Raw genomic sequence first — 15,185 nt, forward strand, 5'->3', positions numbered from 1 at the left:
AGTTAAAAACAAAAATCACTGATTCAGGGAGTTGAAGACCCTCAGCCAGGTCACACGAGACCTGGACCTGTTGACCCATCTCTGAGCTTCACACCCACCTGTCTCGGGCCCCGCGAAGCCCGTGAGGCAGAAGCATTAGGATGGGCGGGGAGTGGAGGGGGGAGGGACGGTCAGAGGCAGACGTGGGGCAGCTCCGTCCTGGCCCAGAATCACGTCTACACCCCAACCGTGAGGCTGAGGAACCACGGCCCAGGAGGGAGAGAGGAATTCCACAGGCCCGGCGGAGCCAGGCCGGTCCGCCTTCCGGGCCAGCCGCGTGCCAGCAGCTGACACTCGGTGAACACGGCCCTCGCCTGGGGGTCCTGAGCGGCACGAGGTCCCTGTCCACTGAGAGCAGCCAGCAGCGGGCAGTGGGTCCAGCGCCGCCTCCCCTCCTCCGCGTCCCGTCCCCTCCCTCCTGCCCTCCCCGGAGGCTCGCGCTCCATCCTGCCTTCACTCCACAAACGGGCCAGGCCCAGAGGAAACTGCGGGCACGGAACTGGGTGGCGGGGGGTCCTCGTGTCCGGGGTGCCCGGTCAGGTTCCCAAGGCCCTCAGGGCCCCAGCACGGCCACATGCTAGCCGTGTGACCTGGGGCGGGGAGCTTTACCACCCTATGCCTCGGTTTCCCCCTCTGTACCCGGCGGTCATGAGCAAGTCTCCTCAGAGCCTTGCTGAGCGGATGGCAGGAGATGCGGGAAGGCAGGAGTGGACCTCCCTACTGGGCCGAGGGAGTGAGATGGCACAGCCGCCCCAGCCATCCAGGGACGGTCCTGGGAGGGTCCCACATCTTAGTTAAAGTCGAGAGAGTGTTCATTCCGCAAACATTTATTGTGTCCCTACTGTGCGCTGACCCACAGCCGGGAACAGGGCTCCAGGGATGAGCAAGGCTGCGTGATTCCTGACCCCGTGGAGCCCCGAGAATAAGGAGGAGACAAAGGTTAATCCCGTGTGGGCCCCAGTTCGGGACCGAGACTCCTCTCCCACCTGCTGTGAGCCGTGGGCCCTCCCTCCCTCCATTGGAAGGACGGCAGGTGCTGGGTTTAATAAATCCCTGCCGTGAGCCAGGAGGGCTGACAGCTGTCCCCGGGGATGGGGCGGGGCCAAACTAAGCCCCATCTGCTTCAGCGTTTAGAAGAGGCTTTGATTGCCCACCCCTCCTCTGAGCAGGCTGGGGGTCTCCTAGCCCCCCGAGCCCCTGTCTCCCGGTCACAGATCTGTTCAGAAGGTTCAGAACAAGCCCTGGATTGGAGCCTGCATCCCTGAAGCCCAGCCAAGCTAGCTTGGTCCTTGTCACCTTTGGGTGTCAGTCTATACCCCAGGCCCAACTGAAAAGCAAGGGCACGGGCCCCGGACGGTGGTTCTCACCCCAGGCCGCACAGGAAAACCACCTGGGAAGCTTCATCCAAACTAAATCCTGGCCCTGGGCAGCACACCGGGGCTGCCCCTTCCTGTAGGCGCCTCGAGTGGTCCTGATGTGCAGTGGAGGACGAGGCCGCTGCTCTGGAGTGATTCCAGTGCCTCCTGTTACTCGGAAAAGACATTCTTGACAGGACACTCAGCTGCCGTGGCCCTGCCTGTCCCAGTGACCTCGGCCCCTCCTGCTTGGCCCCCGGCCCCGCCCCCAATTCCAACCACATTCGACTCCTCGCTGCTCATCGGCTCACCAAGCCCGTTCCCGTCTCAGGGCCCTTGCGGCTGTTCCCTCTGCCCAGAACACTGTTCCCTGCGTTGTGTGGCTCCAGTGTCGGCACTACACAGAGGTCCTCACTTGCCTCAAGCCCCTCTACTGCACCTCTTTGTTCAACTCCCTTTGCAGCTCTCACCACAAAGTCTACCAGCCCGGGTCACGTGCTCACACATTCATTTCTGTCCCCCGTACATGCGGGCAGGGAGGCCGTGCTTGTCGCTGCCGTGTCCCTGGACCCAGTGCAGTGCCCGGCACATGGCAGGTGCTCAAGGACCGTTTGCCGAACAAATGGAAAGTCACACAGGAGCACAGCTCTGGCCTGGGCCTCTCCTCCACGGGAAGGGAGCACCTGCTGTGTGTCGGGCTCTGTTCCGGGGTGCGCAGGGGTGGCGAGGTTAGGGACGCCCCCCGGGATCTCCACAGGCGGGAAGCCCCGGCCCATTTCACAGGCGGGAACACTAAACCTCAGTAAATTATGATATTGAGCCTTGGCCATTCTCTACCTCGGGGTGGATCCCACTGTGTGACCTTCCCTTTAAAGGTATGGAGACAGCACGGTTCTGAAACCTGCTCAGGATGTATTAGCCAAACGAATGCCTTTGTCTCCTACCTCTGTGTTGCGCTCCTGTCGCCGACGATGACTAAACCCCAGCTCCCTCCAGCCCCTTCCGGCCAGGGCGGTCCTCAGCCTGCCCACCTGCCATCCTCCTCCAATCCCTCTGACACCCTCCTGCTTCCGGCCTTTGCCCGGGTAGCGCGTGTGGCCTGGGCCACGGTCCCGTCCCACTCTTTCCCAGGCCAGCTCCTTCAGGCGTGCTGCTTCCTCAGCGGTGCCGTCCCCGGGCTGGGCGGTGGTTTCTGTCCTAGCACGGAGGAGTTGTGCTCGGACATCTGTTCCAAGTAACCTGCATCTCCTCCTTACTTTCTGGGCTCCAGGGGGGTCAGTGACCGTGGCCGCCTTGCTCAGCCCTGAAGCCCTGTACCCGGCTGTGGGTTGGCACACAGTAGGGACACAATCAATGTTTGTGTGATGAACAATCTCTCCACTAACTCTGGACCCCGCTGCGGGGCAGCTGGAACCGTGTGTTTGCACTAGAATGGGGCAGTGCGGGTGACTCTCACTTGTGCTGCGACCCGGGGCTGGTCTTGGGCCTCCAAACGCCGATCAGAAAAATGGGCATCGTAACTGCCACCTCCCAACCACCTAAACCTGGGCTACAGGGAGCGGAGGCTCTGAGCCCCAAAAGGGAGTCGGGAAAGACGCCCGAGCAGTCAGGGGTCCCAGTGCCCAGCGTCCTGGGGAATGCACCTGTGTTCTCCTCGGTCCCCACCCTCACCATGATCGTATACTCCACAAAAGAGACTATAAAAAAACCCCGACGTCAGCCGAATCTCCACAGTGGGGCATCCTACAAAGCACCTGACCACTCCTCCTCAGGACAGTCAAGGTCACAAAGACAAGGAACTTCTGAGAAACTGGCCCAGCCCAGAGGGGCCTAAGGAGACATGATGACTAAACTAGGAAAAAACTAGGAAATTAGAATAAAGCATGGACTTTAGTTAAAATAATGTATCTGTATCGATTCACTGACTGTAATGAATGTACCACACTAATGCAAGATGTTAAGTACAGGCTTCAGGTTGGGGACGCCCCGCTGAGAGCCACACGGCCCCATCATGTTGTTTCCTGGCAGTGCCACCTGAGGCCGACCGGGACAGAGCATGCTAGCGACAAGGAAAAGCACTCCTCCCTCCCCACCGCCTGCTGAGCCAAGCCCCTCCTGCCTCGGTCCCTGTGCCTCGGTCTCCCCATCTGTAACGTTACCTACACTGCCCAGCTGTAGTGAGGACGAGATGAGCAAACTGGGGGAAGACGCTTAGGGAACAGGGCCCGGATCACGGGGACAGACACGCCAGCCCTTACGTGAGAAGGTGCGAGGGAGGTGCTCTCTGGACAGCGGACCGTCCCCACAGGTCACAGCTGCTGCAGCCAGGCCCTTGAGACAAGGACCCCACTCAAAGTGTCCCGCTGTGCCCACCCTCCTTTGGAACCAGAAACAAAAGGACTTCGGCCCAGCTGTGCCGCTCTCTCCCATGTCACACTCTCGTGATCGCCCACCTTGGGCTGAGTCTTTATTGCCAGACAGGCAGTGAGCGTGTTCTAAAAATAAGACAGAGAGCTACGTTCTTGTCCCACACGCAGGAGGCTCAGAGGTGAAGTGACTTGTGGTGGGTGGAGTAGAGTTCCCTCCAAATTCACATCTACCCAGAACTTCAAAATATGACCTTATTTGGAAATAAGGTCTTTGCAGATGTAATTAGTTAAGGATCTTGTGATGCAATCATCCTGGATTTAAGACTGGCTTTAAGTCCAAAGATGGGTGTCTTCATAAGACAGAGGAGAGAGCAATGTCTTTCTAAGAGAAAGGACACAGGGACACACAGGGGAGGAGGCCGTGGGAAGACGGAGGCAGAGGCAGGAGGGATGCGGCCACAAGCCAAGGATTCCTGGAACCCACAGGAGCCAGAAGAGGCAGGAAGGATTCTCCCCTCGAGCCCCCAGAGGGAGCACGGCCCCGCTGACACTGTGATTTCAGACTTCTGGCTTCTAGAACTGTGAGAAAATAGATTTTTGTGGTTTTAAGCCCCCTAGTTTGCGGTAATTTGTTACAATGGCCCCAGGAAATTAAAACACCATCTTATAGGGTTAATGTGAAGATTTAAGAGCGCGGGTGGATAAAGCCTCTGGCTACAGTGGTCACTTCAAGCGTTGAATTAAAATGTTTTCCTCTGAAGAGGCCATACCAGCGGAGGCTAAAGCCAGGCTTCAGGGACAGCCCGCCTGGGTTCCAATCCCACCTGGGTCCCAGCTGTGTGGCCCCGGGCAACTACATGACCTCTCTGTTCCTCAGCTTCCTCACCTGGAAACTGGGAATCCTGGAAGTACTCACTTCGTGGTGGGAGGAGGCATGGATGAATTGACCCACTCAGAATGCACAGAAAAGGGCCTTGCCTGGGCCAAGCCCCCAGGAAGAAGCCACCATTTATCCATACTACTTGACCAGGTCATTCTGATTTCTGGAATTTGTCTCAAACAAATAATAATTTTAAAAAGTGAGAAAGCAAAGATGATCAAAATGACATGATCCACAAAAGCAACACGCCGGAAACAACCCAAAGACCCACTCTTGGCAGAACTGGACACACACAGGCGTTAAAGAATTGTGAAAGTGATCCTGGCTGAAGAAATACAGCACTCGCACCCAACATTAAATAAAAAATAAATAGAAGACAGTGCACAAACTGCACGTCCCAGCACCGACAACTAGGCAAAACCACACCTGTGGGCAGCGAGGGAAGGGACACAGATAACCGTGAACTTCACGGGCGCAGGGATCCAGCCCTCCGCAGTTTCCCGTAAGAAAGAGGTTCCGAAGAGGAGGAGCTCCTGGGCTGGGGGGCCTGGGTCATCCTGGTTAAGCACAGGGAGAGGGGTTCTGTGCCCCCCCCACCCCTGTGCCCTGAGTCACACCTAACCCTGCGTGGGCCTCGTCACCTCCAGAGACCAAGGCTGGGTGGGGCTGGGGGAGGGAGAAGGCGGTGGGCCGGCTCCCGAGAGCCAGTGATGAAAGATGCATGAGCGCCCCTCGCTCGGGGCCGCCAGCTCCCGTACCCCTCCCAGCACTCAGCTCCGCCAGGGCCCTTTTAAAAGCTCCCAGCCCAGGAGCACTCAGCCTGCTGCCCGGGCTTCAGTCCTGCAGGTGGGGGGCTCTCCCAGGGATTCTCAGCATCTGTAGCTCCTGGGTCTCCTCCCCTGGCCGACCCCCAGCCTCGGGCTGGAAGGCAAGTGGTCCCCAGAGGCCCTTCCAGGATCTTGGTTTGTCAAAGATGTCCTGACACAACAGCCAAGTGTGGGAACAGCCCAGTCTCCATCAAGGGATAAACGGATAAACCAAACGTGGTCTACACACACAACGGAATATTACTCAGCCATGAAAAGGAAGGATATTCTGACACACCTGCTACAACATGGATGAAGCTTCCCCGTTATGCTGAGTGAAGTTAAGCCAGACACAAAAGGACAGAGGCCGTATGATTCCACTTAGTGAGGCACCCGAAGGGGGCAAATTCAGAGACGGAAAGTAGGTTGTAGGTGTCAGGGCTGGGGGAGGGGAAGGGTGAGTCAGTGTTTAATGCGGGGTCCTTGAGCTCCAAGCGTTCCGAGCTAACCCTCCCGGATGCCCGCTCAACAAACACCTCCCCCGGCTCATCCGGGGGACCACTGCTCCCCACTGGCCCACAGTCTTGGAGGAGCTATCCATCAAGATGCCCTGTCCCCCTCCGAGGGCCAACCAGAGGCTCACTGGAGCTCACTCATCCCAGCAGCAGGACCTGAAGGCTGGTCCCTCATCCCGGGGGGGCCCCTCCCATACCTCCTGACTTCCTGTGGCAGAGGGATGGAGCTGGGGGAAGGCCTGAGACAGGCAGGAGGGGAGTCAGGGGCTGGTGGGCACGCTGTACGTGGGCGAGGCGCCACCAGGGCGACTCCCAGACTTCAGGCTGAGGAGACGTGGGGTGGGAGCATTTGTCACTCAATAATGAACTTCGCGTGGGCCGTGTGGGTCTGAGGTGCCCCTGGGACATCCAGACGCTGGACGGAAAGGTCCAGAGCACAAGACAGAGGTCTGGGCTGCCTCTGCCAGTGCCTACGTCACCCGTCAATGACTCTGTGTCCTAGAACTTCCTCCCCGCTGGCTTTTCCCCTCTCCCAGCCCTCCTTCCCCAGCACCCGGCAGGTGGGACCACCTATCTCAGTGATAACAGGCCCTCGGGGTGGACAGAGAACGCCCCCATGCGGGCGTGGCACCTTCCTCCAGGACCTCTTACCCCCTTGACTCTGCACAGCCTGGGATTCATCCCTCCGAGGGGGCAACCAAAGCGTGGGGGGCCATGGGACGTTCCCCCATCACTCAGCTCCAGGGAGATGGCCTGGAGGAGTGCTCAGAGTCGGAGCACGCACTCCTACGGCGCCTACTGTGTGCAGGTGCTGCCTTTAGTGGGTCTCAGGCGCAGCAACACTGGGGTCTCAGGGTCTACCCTCTCCTGCCTCACCCCACCTCCCCCGCCCCCGCCCCCCTCAAGAGCTGGAGGGAGAGCCACCCGCTTACCTTTCAGGCAGGTCAGCTTCAGCCCCATGTCGGTGCCTCTGCAGCCTGAGGAGAGGAGAAGCTTGTTTGTATCGGCCACGCGTGGCCAGGCCCCGCCCCCGGCCTGATGGGTGCACAACAGGAAGTAGCGCGGAGAGAAACCGCGGCCGAGGCCACGGCGCTTGCCCGCTACAGCTGGGCTGAATTTGCTCAGAGACGAGGGTGTGCTGGTGGAAAAAACTTTCAGGCGCCTCAGAGCTAAATATACTGGAGGAGGCCCAGAGTGGCGGCCGAGCTGGTGAAGGTGCCGGTGAGGCCTGGCCCGGGCTGATGAGGCAGAACCAACAGAGCGTGGCTGGCTTTGGGGACAAGGGGGCCCTGGGTGGGGCTGCTGGGGGGCCCTGAGCTCGCAAAATGGGTGTGCCTTTTGTTACAACGCTGCCCCTCTTCTAAAATGCAAATTCTTCAGAGATCTAACAGATGAAGGGAACCCAGTCCCCAGTGTTAAAATTTCCCACGATCTCCCTGCAAGGTGATGGTCCTGAGCATTCCAAGTAGTTGATGGGTGAACAGAGGCAGCGGCTTGACACTCAACCCTCGGTTGCGCCCCTGGGAGGTGCTATTACTGCCCCCGTTTTACGGGTGTGGAAATCAAGGCTCAGAGAGGTGGCAGCAGCTGCCTGAGGCCACCCAGCTTCCTAGACGGAGTGGAGCTGGGATTCCAAGCTGCTACTGCCCTGACCCCTGGCTGGGGCCACCCCACAGGGGTCTGTGAGCCTCTTGCAGGCTCTTATTTCTACCTCAGACGGTCCTCGGGTCTCTGGAGGGTGAAGGCAGGGATCCCTTCCCTCCCAGGGACACACCTGTGTGCTAGGCTGGCTGCGGTGGGGGGTGGCCACGAGCAGCGCCCACAGATCTCTGATGGGCCCTTGTGCTCGCAAGCCCGTCGTCTCTTTGTCCTGCACGAGGCCGAGATCCAAGGCAGGCGCCCCTGACGGCCACCTCTGGCTTGGCCAGCTGTCCTTGGATGCTCCCCAGCCCTTCCTTGCTTTCTCTGCCTCGCTATTCCTTGGGCTCAGACCTCCCAGCCCCCCTCCCTATTTCCCTTATTGATACATTTCTTGCACATTTCCCATCCTGGCATCTGGTCTCAGAAGACCCAACACAAGTGGATTCAAGGCCACATGGGGCCCCGCACCTGAATGTAGGCAAACTGGCACCAACAGAGGCGTGGTGAGCCCAGGGGAAGCTGATGGATGCCAGGAGGCCAGAGGAGGGTTCCTGCCCCAGCCTGGGAGGTCTGGGGACCATGTCCCCAAAGACAGGAGTGAGCCAAGCAGGAAACAGCCTCCCAGGTTGCAGGAACAGAATGTGCCACGGCCCAGAGGACAAGAGGGGCATGGCCCACGGGAGGAAACAGAGGGCGGGGCGGGGCGGGGGTGGGGGGCGGGCAGGTACAGGCCACAGAAGGGCCAAAGCTGAGCCGGACCGTGGGGGTCTCTGGAGGCTGGTTACATAGTTCAGAGGTTATTCTGAGCGCTCGTAGGAGCCTCCACATTCTAGGGGGCTGTGCAGGCCGGTCTCCCCCCCGCCAGGCCCTCGCTACCAGCGGCCTTGGCACCCCCAGGAGCTTGTTAACAATGCAGCATCTCAGCTCCACCTGGATGCACTGAGCCAGAATCAGCATTTTAACAAGGCCCCTCGAGATCCACGTGCTTGTCGAGGTCAGAGCAGCTCGGCTCTGGGCCAGAAACTGTGGAGCCTGAGTGGTGAAGACAGCGGGGCAGTGAGGGTACGGAGGGAGAAGCAGCTGGAAGTTGGCGTGATGCACAGGCTCAGGCTTGGGAGAGAGTGGGGCCCCGAGAGGGGTCAGTCTGGAGGAGGGGCCGAGATAAAGGCTTCAATTTTAGCCAGGTTGAACTTGTGGGCCGGTAGGAGGTGGACAGGAGACGTCCACTAGGGGATGGCCTGGGGGGCTAGGAGGGAGGGAAGAGGGGAAGGGGAGGGAGAGAGGGAGAGAGGGAGAAAGGGGGAGGGGGGAGGGAGAGAGGGAGAGAGGGAGAAAGGGGGAGGGGGGAGGGAGAGAGGGAGAAAGAGGGAGGGAGAGGGAGGGGGGGAGAGAGAGGGAGAGAAAGGGAGGGCGGACAGACAGACACCTTTGGGAACAGGTTCAGGACAGCTGTGTGCTAAGGGAAACGTTTCCCTGGCTGGGACCGGAGCCTGGCTCAGCCATGTGACCGCAGGCAGGTTTCTTAACCTGCCAAGACTTCACTCTCCTCGTCTGTAAAACGGGGCTGATGCGCGTGCACTGGTGTCAACTGAGGACTGGGTGTCGGGAGGGGGTGACTGTGAAAGGGCTTTGCTCCGCGCGGGCGCACAGCAAAGGTCCCAGCAGTGTCGGCTGCTATCATATATGACAGTGATGGAGGGGAGGGAGGCGGTGGTTTCCCGCTGGAGCCTCTTCGCCAGGGCGTCGCTGCTCAGAGCTGCTCCTGGTCCAGCAGCATCAGTACCACCACGGGGAGGCTGTGAAAAACGTAGGCGCTCAGACACCGCCCCGCCCGCAGGCTCAGGAGCTGCATCCCAAGGAGAACCAGGTGATGCTCTGAGCAGCGTGAGAGTCAGAGTCGCTGGGCGCTTTACGAAAACACCGATGCCTGGGTCCCTCCCCCAGAGATTCCTGCTAACTGGCCTGGGGTGCGGCCTGGCACTGGGATCTTCAAAAGCTCCCGGGGTGGGGGGCAGTGGGGGGACTCTAATGTGCAAGATGAAATGCCAGGGAGAGTGCATCCTTCCTTAGGGGAAAGGGGGACTGGGGCTGGAGGAGAGAGAGCCCGAGAGCAGACCTATGGGAATACTGGGCACCTTTCTGAGCATCCACTATGTGCCCAGAACCCTCCAGAGCAACCTGACAGAGATTCATGGTCAGTTAAGCCTCACAACAGCCCGGTGAGATTGGGACCATTCCTACCCTCACTTTGCTGATGGGGAGACTGAGGCACCAAGAGGTTATTAGTTAACCTGCAGAAAGGTCGTATGGGGAGCAGATGGTGGGATCGGAATTTCAAGCCCATGTTTTCAACCCCATCGTCTCTGCCCACCCTACCCCTCTCCCCCAAGCTGGGTCTCCTGCCCAGCCGTCTGCCCCTGAGGTCAGGACCCCTGCTAGGCACACTTAACATCACAACTGTACAGACGCTGTGGGCGGCACTCGGATTTCATAGTCTATGGCTCCTCCATTCTGTCTCGGGTAAGTGCTGGTCACAGCCCACCCAATAGTGTTTACAACACATCCCAGCGCAGGGTTTATAAAACAGTGATTCACGCTGAAGTCCTCACTGATAAAGTGATGTCAGGACTTTGCTGTAAAATACAACAGAAAGACAGCAGCAGTGATGGGGGGGGGGGGTTGGGGACGCCATCTACTGTTGAAGCTGGGACATGGGAGTTCGTGACATACTTTTGTGTCTGTTTGAAAAGTAATAAAATGGTCAAAAGAAAGACAACTGCCTAGGAGGTGACAGTATGAGGCCAATGTCGAGTTTTCTGATTTTGATCGTTGGGCTGTATTTTGCAAGAGACGGTCCTTGTTCTTAGGAAACACACACTGAAGTGTTCAGGTTCCAGGGCCATCATTTCTGCAGCTTAACTCACAGAGTTTGGCCAGAAATCTTAACGCGGCTCAAGCCCATAAAGCAACTGTGGCTAAACAGTGAAGGATATACAGTAGCACCTCCTGTTCCTGCAAGTTTTCTGCAAGCTTGAAACTATTTCAAGAGAAGCATTCAACAAAGGAAAGGAAAGCAGAGAGCAGCTCAACCAGAGTTACCCAGCCCCCACAATTTGAGCATCAGATCCGCAGTTGGAGCATCAGATCGGGCTTTCCTACAACTTCTCTGATGTGGCTGGAGGGGCGTCCAGGGACTGCAGCTCTGGCTGGGGGAAGGCGCTGTGTCACACTGTTCCTCCCAGAAAATTGTCCTGAATTGATGGGTTTTGTCCCCAAAGTTGTCTTGTGACTTTAAAAATACCTGTCTCTGGAGGCTTCCCTGGTGGCACAGTGGTTAAGAATCTGCCTGCAGTGCAGGGGACACGGGTTCGAGCCCTGGTCCGAGAAGATCCCACATGCCGCGGAGCAACTAAGCCCGTGCGCCACAACTACTGAGCCTGCGCTCTAGAGCCCGTGAGCCACAACTACTGAGCCCACGTGCCACAACTACTGAAGCCCGCGCGCCTAGAGCCCGTGCTCCGCAACAAGAGAAGCCACCGCAATGAGAAGCCCGCGCACCGCAACGAAGAGCAGCCCCCGCTCTCCACAACTAGAGAAAGCCCGCGTGCAGCAACAAAGACCCAACGCTGCCAAAAATAAATAAATAAATAAATAAATAAATAAATAAATAAATAAATAAATAAAGTAAAGGCCTATCTCAAAACACTCAGGGAAAGAAAGAAGAAAGGAGGAGGAAGAGGCCTGGCAGCCTGGATTCAGGGGACACTGGGGGACAGGAAGCTGTGCCAGGGTCAAGCAAATGTGGCATCAGGAGGTCTTGTCTACGTGTAGTGATTCTATCTCTGGTTTCTAAAACTCCCCAATGGAGTTTTCACTAACCGACTTTTCTTATGCCAGTGCACGCTGCTGTTAACGCCCCACACGGGCAGAAGGAAGGTGATGGGGCTTGGGAGTGGCTGAGAGGAACTGGGGGTCTGTGCAAGCTGTGTGACCTTAGGCCAGTCATTCCCCTCTCTGAGCCTGAGACGCTGACGCTCTGCCTCCCGGGCTCTGCGTCCTCTTCAGGCATCCGGGCCCAGCCTCCAGGACAGGGCCTGGGACAGGTGTCACCATCATCATCACCTCACTGTCAACCATACATGTCGTAATGTCACCATTCAGCACCCTCTGAGGGTGCTGCGTGGGAAGAGAACCAGGGGCACCCTGCCACGTGGTCCCGGATTCCGAGGTGTGGCCTGTCGCAGCAGGAGGAATCGCTACCCAGGGTGATTTTATGTAGGACTGTGGACAGAGCCCCATCTACTCCACTCCCTTCGTGAGTGGGCTGGGGGGGCAGCCCCCTGCAGGGACAGCAGATGCCTTTGTGGGAGACACCCCCCGTACGTGGGATGGGATGGGATGTCTGGCAATGAGGAAGGCAAGCTTGATGCTTCATCTATCCAAACGGTAGCCATACCGACGCCTAACCGTGGGGAGTGGGGCTACATCCCCCCAAACGCCACCATCACGACACTAACAGCTGACAGACGTCAGGCTAATGCTTTCAAGAGGCCGAGCCCATTACAAAAGTTCCTAACCCTGACAACACCCGACGAGATAACATCATCACCAGCCCCACTGTACACGGGAGGGAATGGAGCTCCAAGCGGTCAAGCGGCCAGGGAGCCGCAGCCCATACCCGTTTATCTCACCACACGGCTTCAGTGTCTACCATCCTACTCGCGGAGGTCTATACTGTCTGAATTTGTTACAAAGATACACATTTTTGTAATTAGAAAATAAAGATTTAATGGGCGGAAAGGAAAGATTTCATGAGAGGGGCCCCCTTAGCTTGGCACGATGGTAGGAAAGCAGTCGGACCCAAGAGAACTGCTAGTTTAGGTATAAATGTTCTCTCTCTTTCACACATTCGCAAGAGTGTGAAAAACCTCCCTTTCATATTGAATCGGGGTCTGTTTATGTTCCATTCAAAATATCAGATTGTTACTTATTTGCACAACAGCTTGAGTTAGAACAGGTTCTTTCTTGCACCCAGGCATAAAAATCTCCCTAAAGCCAAATGGCCATGACAGGATCCTCTCTGGTGACGGGGATGGGCAGCGAGTGATAAAAACTTACTTCCTCCTGCAGGGGGTCTGCCCCTCCCCTGAGAGGTGGAGAGAGAGATGGGATATCTGCTGCTTTGCATCCCACACGGCCTCTCTAAAGCCACGGGCATCTCCAGGGGAAAGGACATACTTGGCCAAGGTGTCCGTTACTGTCTTTATAGCCGCCTTGCAGGGAAGAGCCACAAACTACCAGCTCGCAGCCGTGAGTGCTGGCCAGCTCACGCCCTGCAGGTTTGCAATGCGAAGAGAACAGTAAACAAACGTGTTCTCTGCACAAAGTAAAAAGTAAAGAAGATGTAGCACTGTGTACCGGAGACACAAGAACCACTCAAGGGCTGAAGGGACCCTGCTTGTAGAATTCCGGCCAATGTAGGCTGATTCCCTTCAGTTTCTGCTTTGGTGGATCATGGAGGTTGGGCTGTAGAGGATGAAATAAAACCCCTCCTGGCATGAATCCTGCAGATCTGGAACTGGAACCGGTCAAATAAAATACAGGATGCCCGACTACTCATGGGACATACTCCTACCAATCAACACCCATCATTTATCTGCAATTCACGTTGAACTGGGCGGCCTGTATTTTTATTTGCTAAACCTGGCAACCCTACACAAGAGTTGTCACCTGGGTTTCCCAGATGAGGCCCTGGAGGCCTAGAGAGGGAAAGTCAATGAAAGGCAGAATCGGGCTAGAAGCCTGAACTTGGTCTCTGTGGAGTCAACCTCCCAGATGAAATCAGAATAGCCCCGTGGAGGTCATGACTCAGCCCAGGCACAGGGCCTCACGCCCTGAACCAAGATCTCACTTGAGGACCAAGGAGACGGCAGGTGTGAAGAATCATAGCTGAGGAATGTGACCCTTTGCCTAGGTGGGTGGACCCACCAGACCAGATGGAATCAGGTTCCCCTCCCAGCTGGGGGAGTCTGGGCAAGCCCTCCGTGCCTGTTTCCTTACTGCAAACACAGGGAAGACGTACTAACAGACTGGCCAATCAGGGCTCCCAGCAGGCACGCAACACATCTTGGTTTTCTTCCTTTTTTAAAAAGGGCACTTTCCTTTTGCAACAGGATTAGAATTCCTGCAATACCAGCCAAAGGGACTGTGCCGGGAACAGATGCTACAAGCGTTAACATGCCTCCCATCCTGGTACACACAGAGTGCAAACACGAGCCTCTCCCTGGCTTTAGCCCACACACCTGCAGGAGGCACTTGCCTGGCCCACAGCTGCTTGCCAACAGGAAGCGAAAGAGGATGGGCCTGGGGGCAGGGGCGAGGTGCCCACCAAAATCCCCACCCGCTTCGCTGTCACCGGACAGGGTCTTGGGCCACCTGGGGTCTAGCCGTGGCCTTCGGCTGACTGACGATGTAAGTCTGAGCACAATACTCGCCCACTGCCACCTCGGGGCCTCTATGAGATTAAACTCAACACTCAGGATTTGTGCAACTTTCCCTACGTTATACATCAATAAAAATGTTTCAGAGTAAGGGGTATTGTCCTAGAAGTTAGGCTAATGGTTAATTAATCATGGGGTTAAGTAGAAAACATGTCATTGTTTTTACAGCAGCCTTGAAGTTAGGAGTCACAAACTCCTAGTCACTCCCTGCAGGTTTGCAGTGCAAAGAGAAAAGTAAACTACTGTGTTCTTTGCACCAAATAAAAAGTAACTACAATGTGACACTGCCTGTGGTACACACAGAACCACCCACGGCTCCCAGGGGAGACTGCGGCTCCATGGGGTATGAGTGGGTTCCTGGGGGAATATCTGTTTCTTGATCTGGGTGTACACTTTTAATGTGTACACATTATTGTGTGTATATTATACATTAACAATATTTTCATGGGGGAAGGCTTGTACTTGGCGGTCCTACACTGTGAGGGCTAGGGGTCCAAGGCCCGGCCTTGCCACTTACCGGCCCGTGCGTGACCTTGGATCAGTCACTTTATCTTTACAAGCCTCTGTGTCCTCATCTGTAAAATGGAGATAACAGTATTAGGTCAGAGAATGAAAACAGAAAACACAGGTGATGGGTACCATCATTTAGCGCTCAATAAGCATTAAATAGCACCGCTGTCTTTCCGTGGCCACTGAGGGGAAGTCCAGAGGTGTTCTCAACCTCAGGCTCAGGGCCCATGGAGGGCACCCCACTGGCCAAGAGAAAGGCTTCCAGGGAGAGGAGATTAGCCTGGTGGAGGTTTCAGCCTCCTTGGGGCGGGCAGAGGGATTAAGTCTTTCCATAAATACACAGCCTCCCTCCCATCCAGGGTGGGGACACAAAACCCAAGGTGGGTGTGGCCTGGACAGGTAACAGGGTGCTTTCTGGAGTTAACCCTGCCTGGGACAGAGGCTCCCCAAGCGCCCCTGGGGGCTGTGCAGGAAACCCTGGAGCCTGCCAATCCAGGTGGGCCACTCCGAGCCTCAGTTTCCTCATCTGTAAGATGGGGTGTTTTTTCGCAAAGGCTGCACAATCACAGG

At 56.8% G+C, this 15,185-nt stretch overlaps 1 protein-coding gene across 1 annotated transcript in view; it reads right to left on the reverse strand.

The window, feature by feature from the left end:
- LOC309648498 (uncharacterized protein C16orf74 homolog) overlaps positions 1 to 15,185 on the reverse strand; it is a gene marked incomplete at its 5' end in the record, with an annotated part of 46,606 nt that overhangs the window by 14,122 nt on the left and 17,299 nt on the right. Inside the window, 2 exons of the mRNA XM_082437117.1 lie at positions 6,897 to 6,941; positions 14,623 to 14,680. Of these exons, the coding sequence (XP_082293243.1) occupies positions 6,897 to 6,941; positions 14,623 to 14,680 (103 nt within the window). The remainder of the gene's footprint in view (positions 1 to 6,896; positions 6,942 to 14,622; positions 14,681 to 15,185) is intronic.

This window comes from Balaenoptera physalus (assembly GCF_965194825.1).
Source record: "Balaenoptera physalus genome assembly, chromosome: 19".
Lineage (NCBI taxonomy): Eukaryota > Metazoa > Chordata > Mammalia > Artiodactyla > Balaenopteridae > Balaenoptera > Balaenoptera physalus.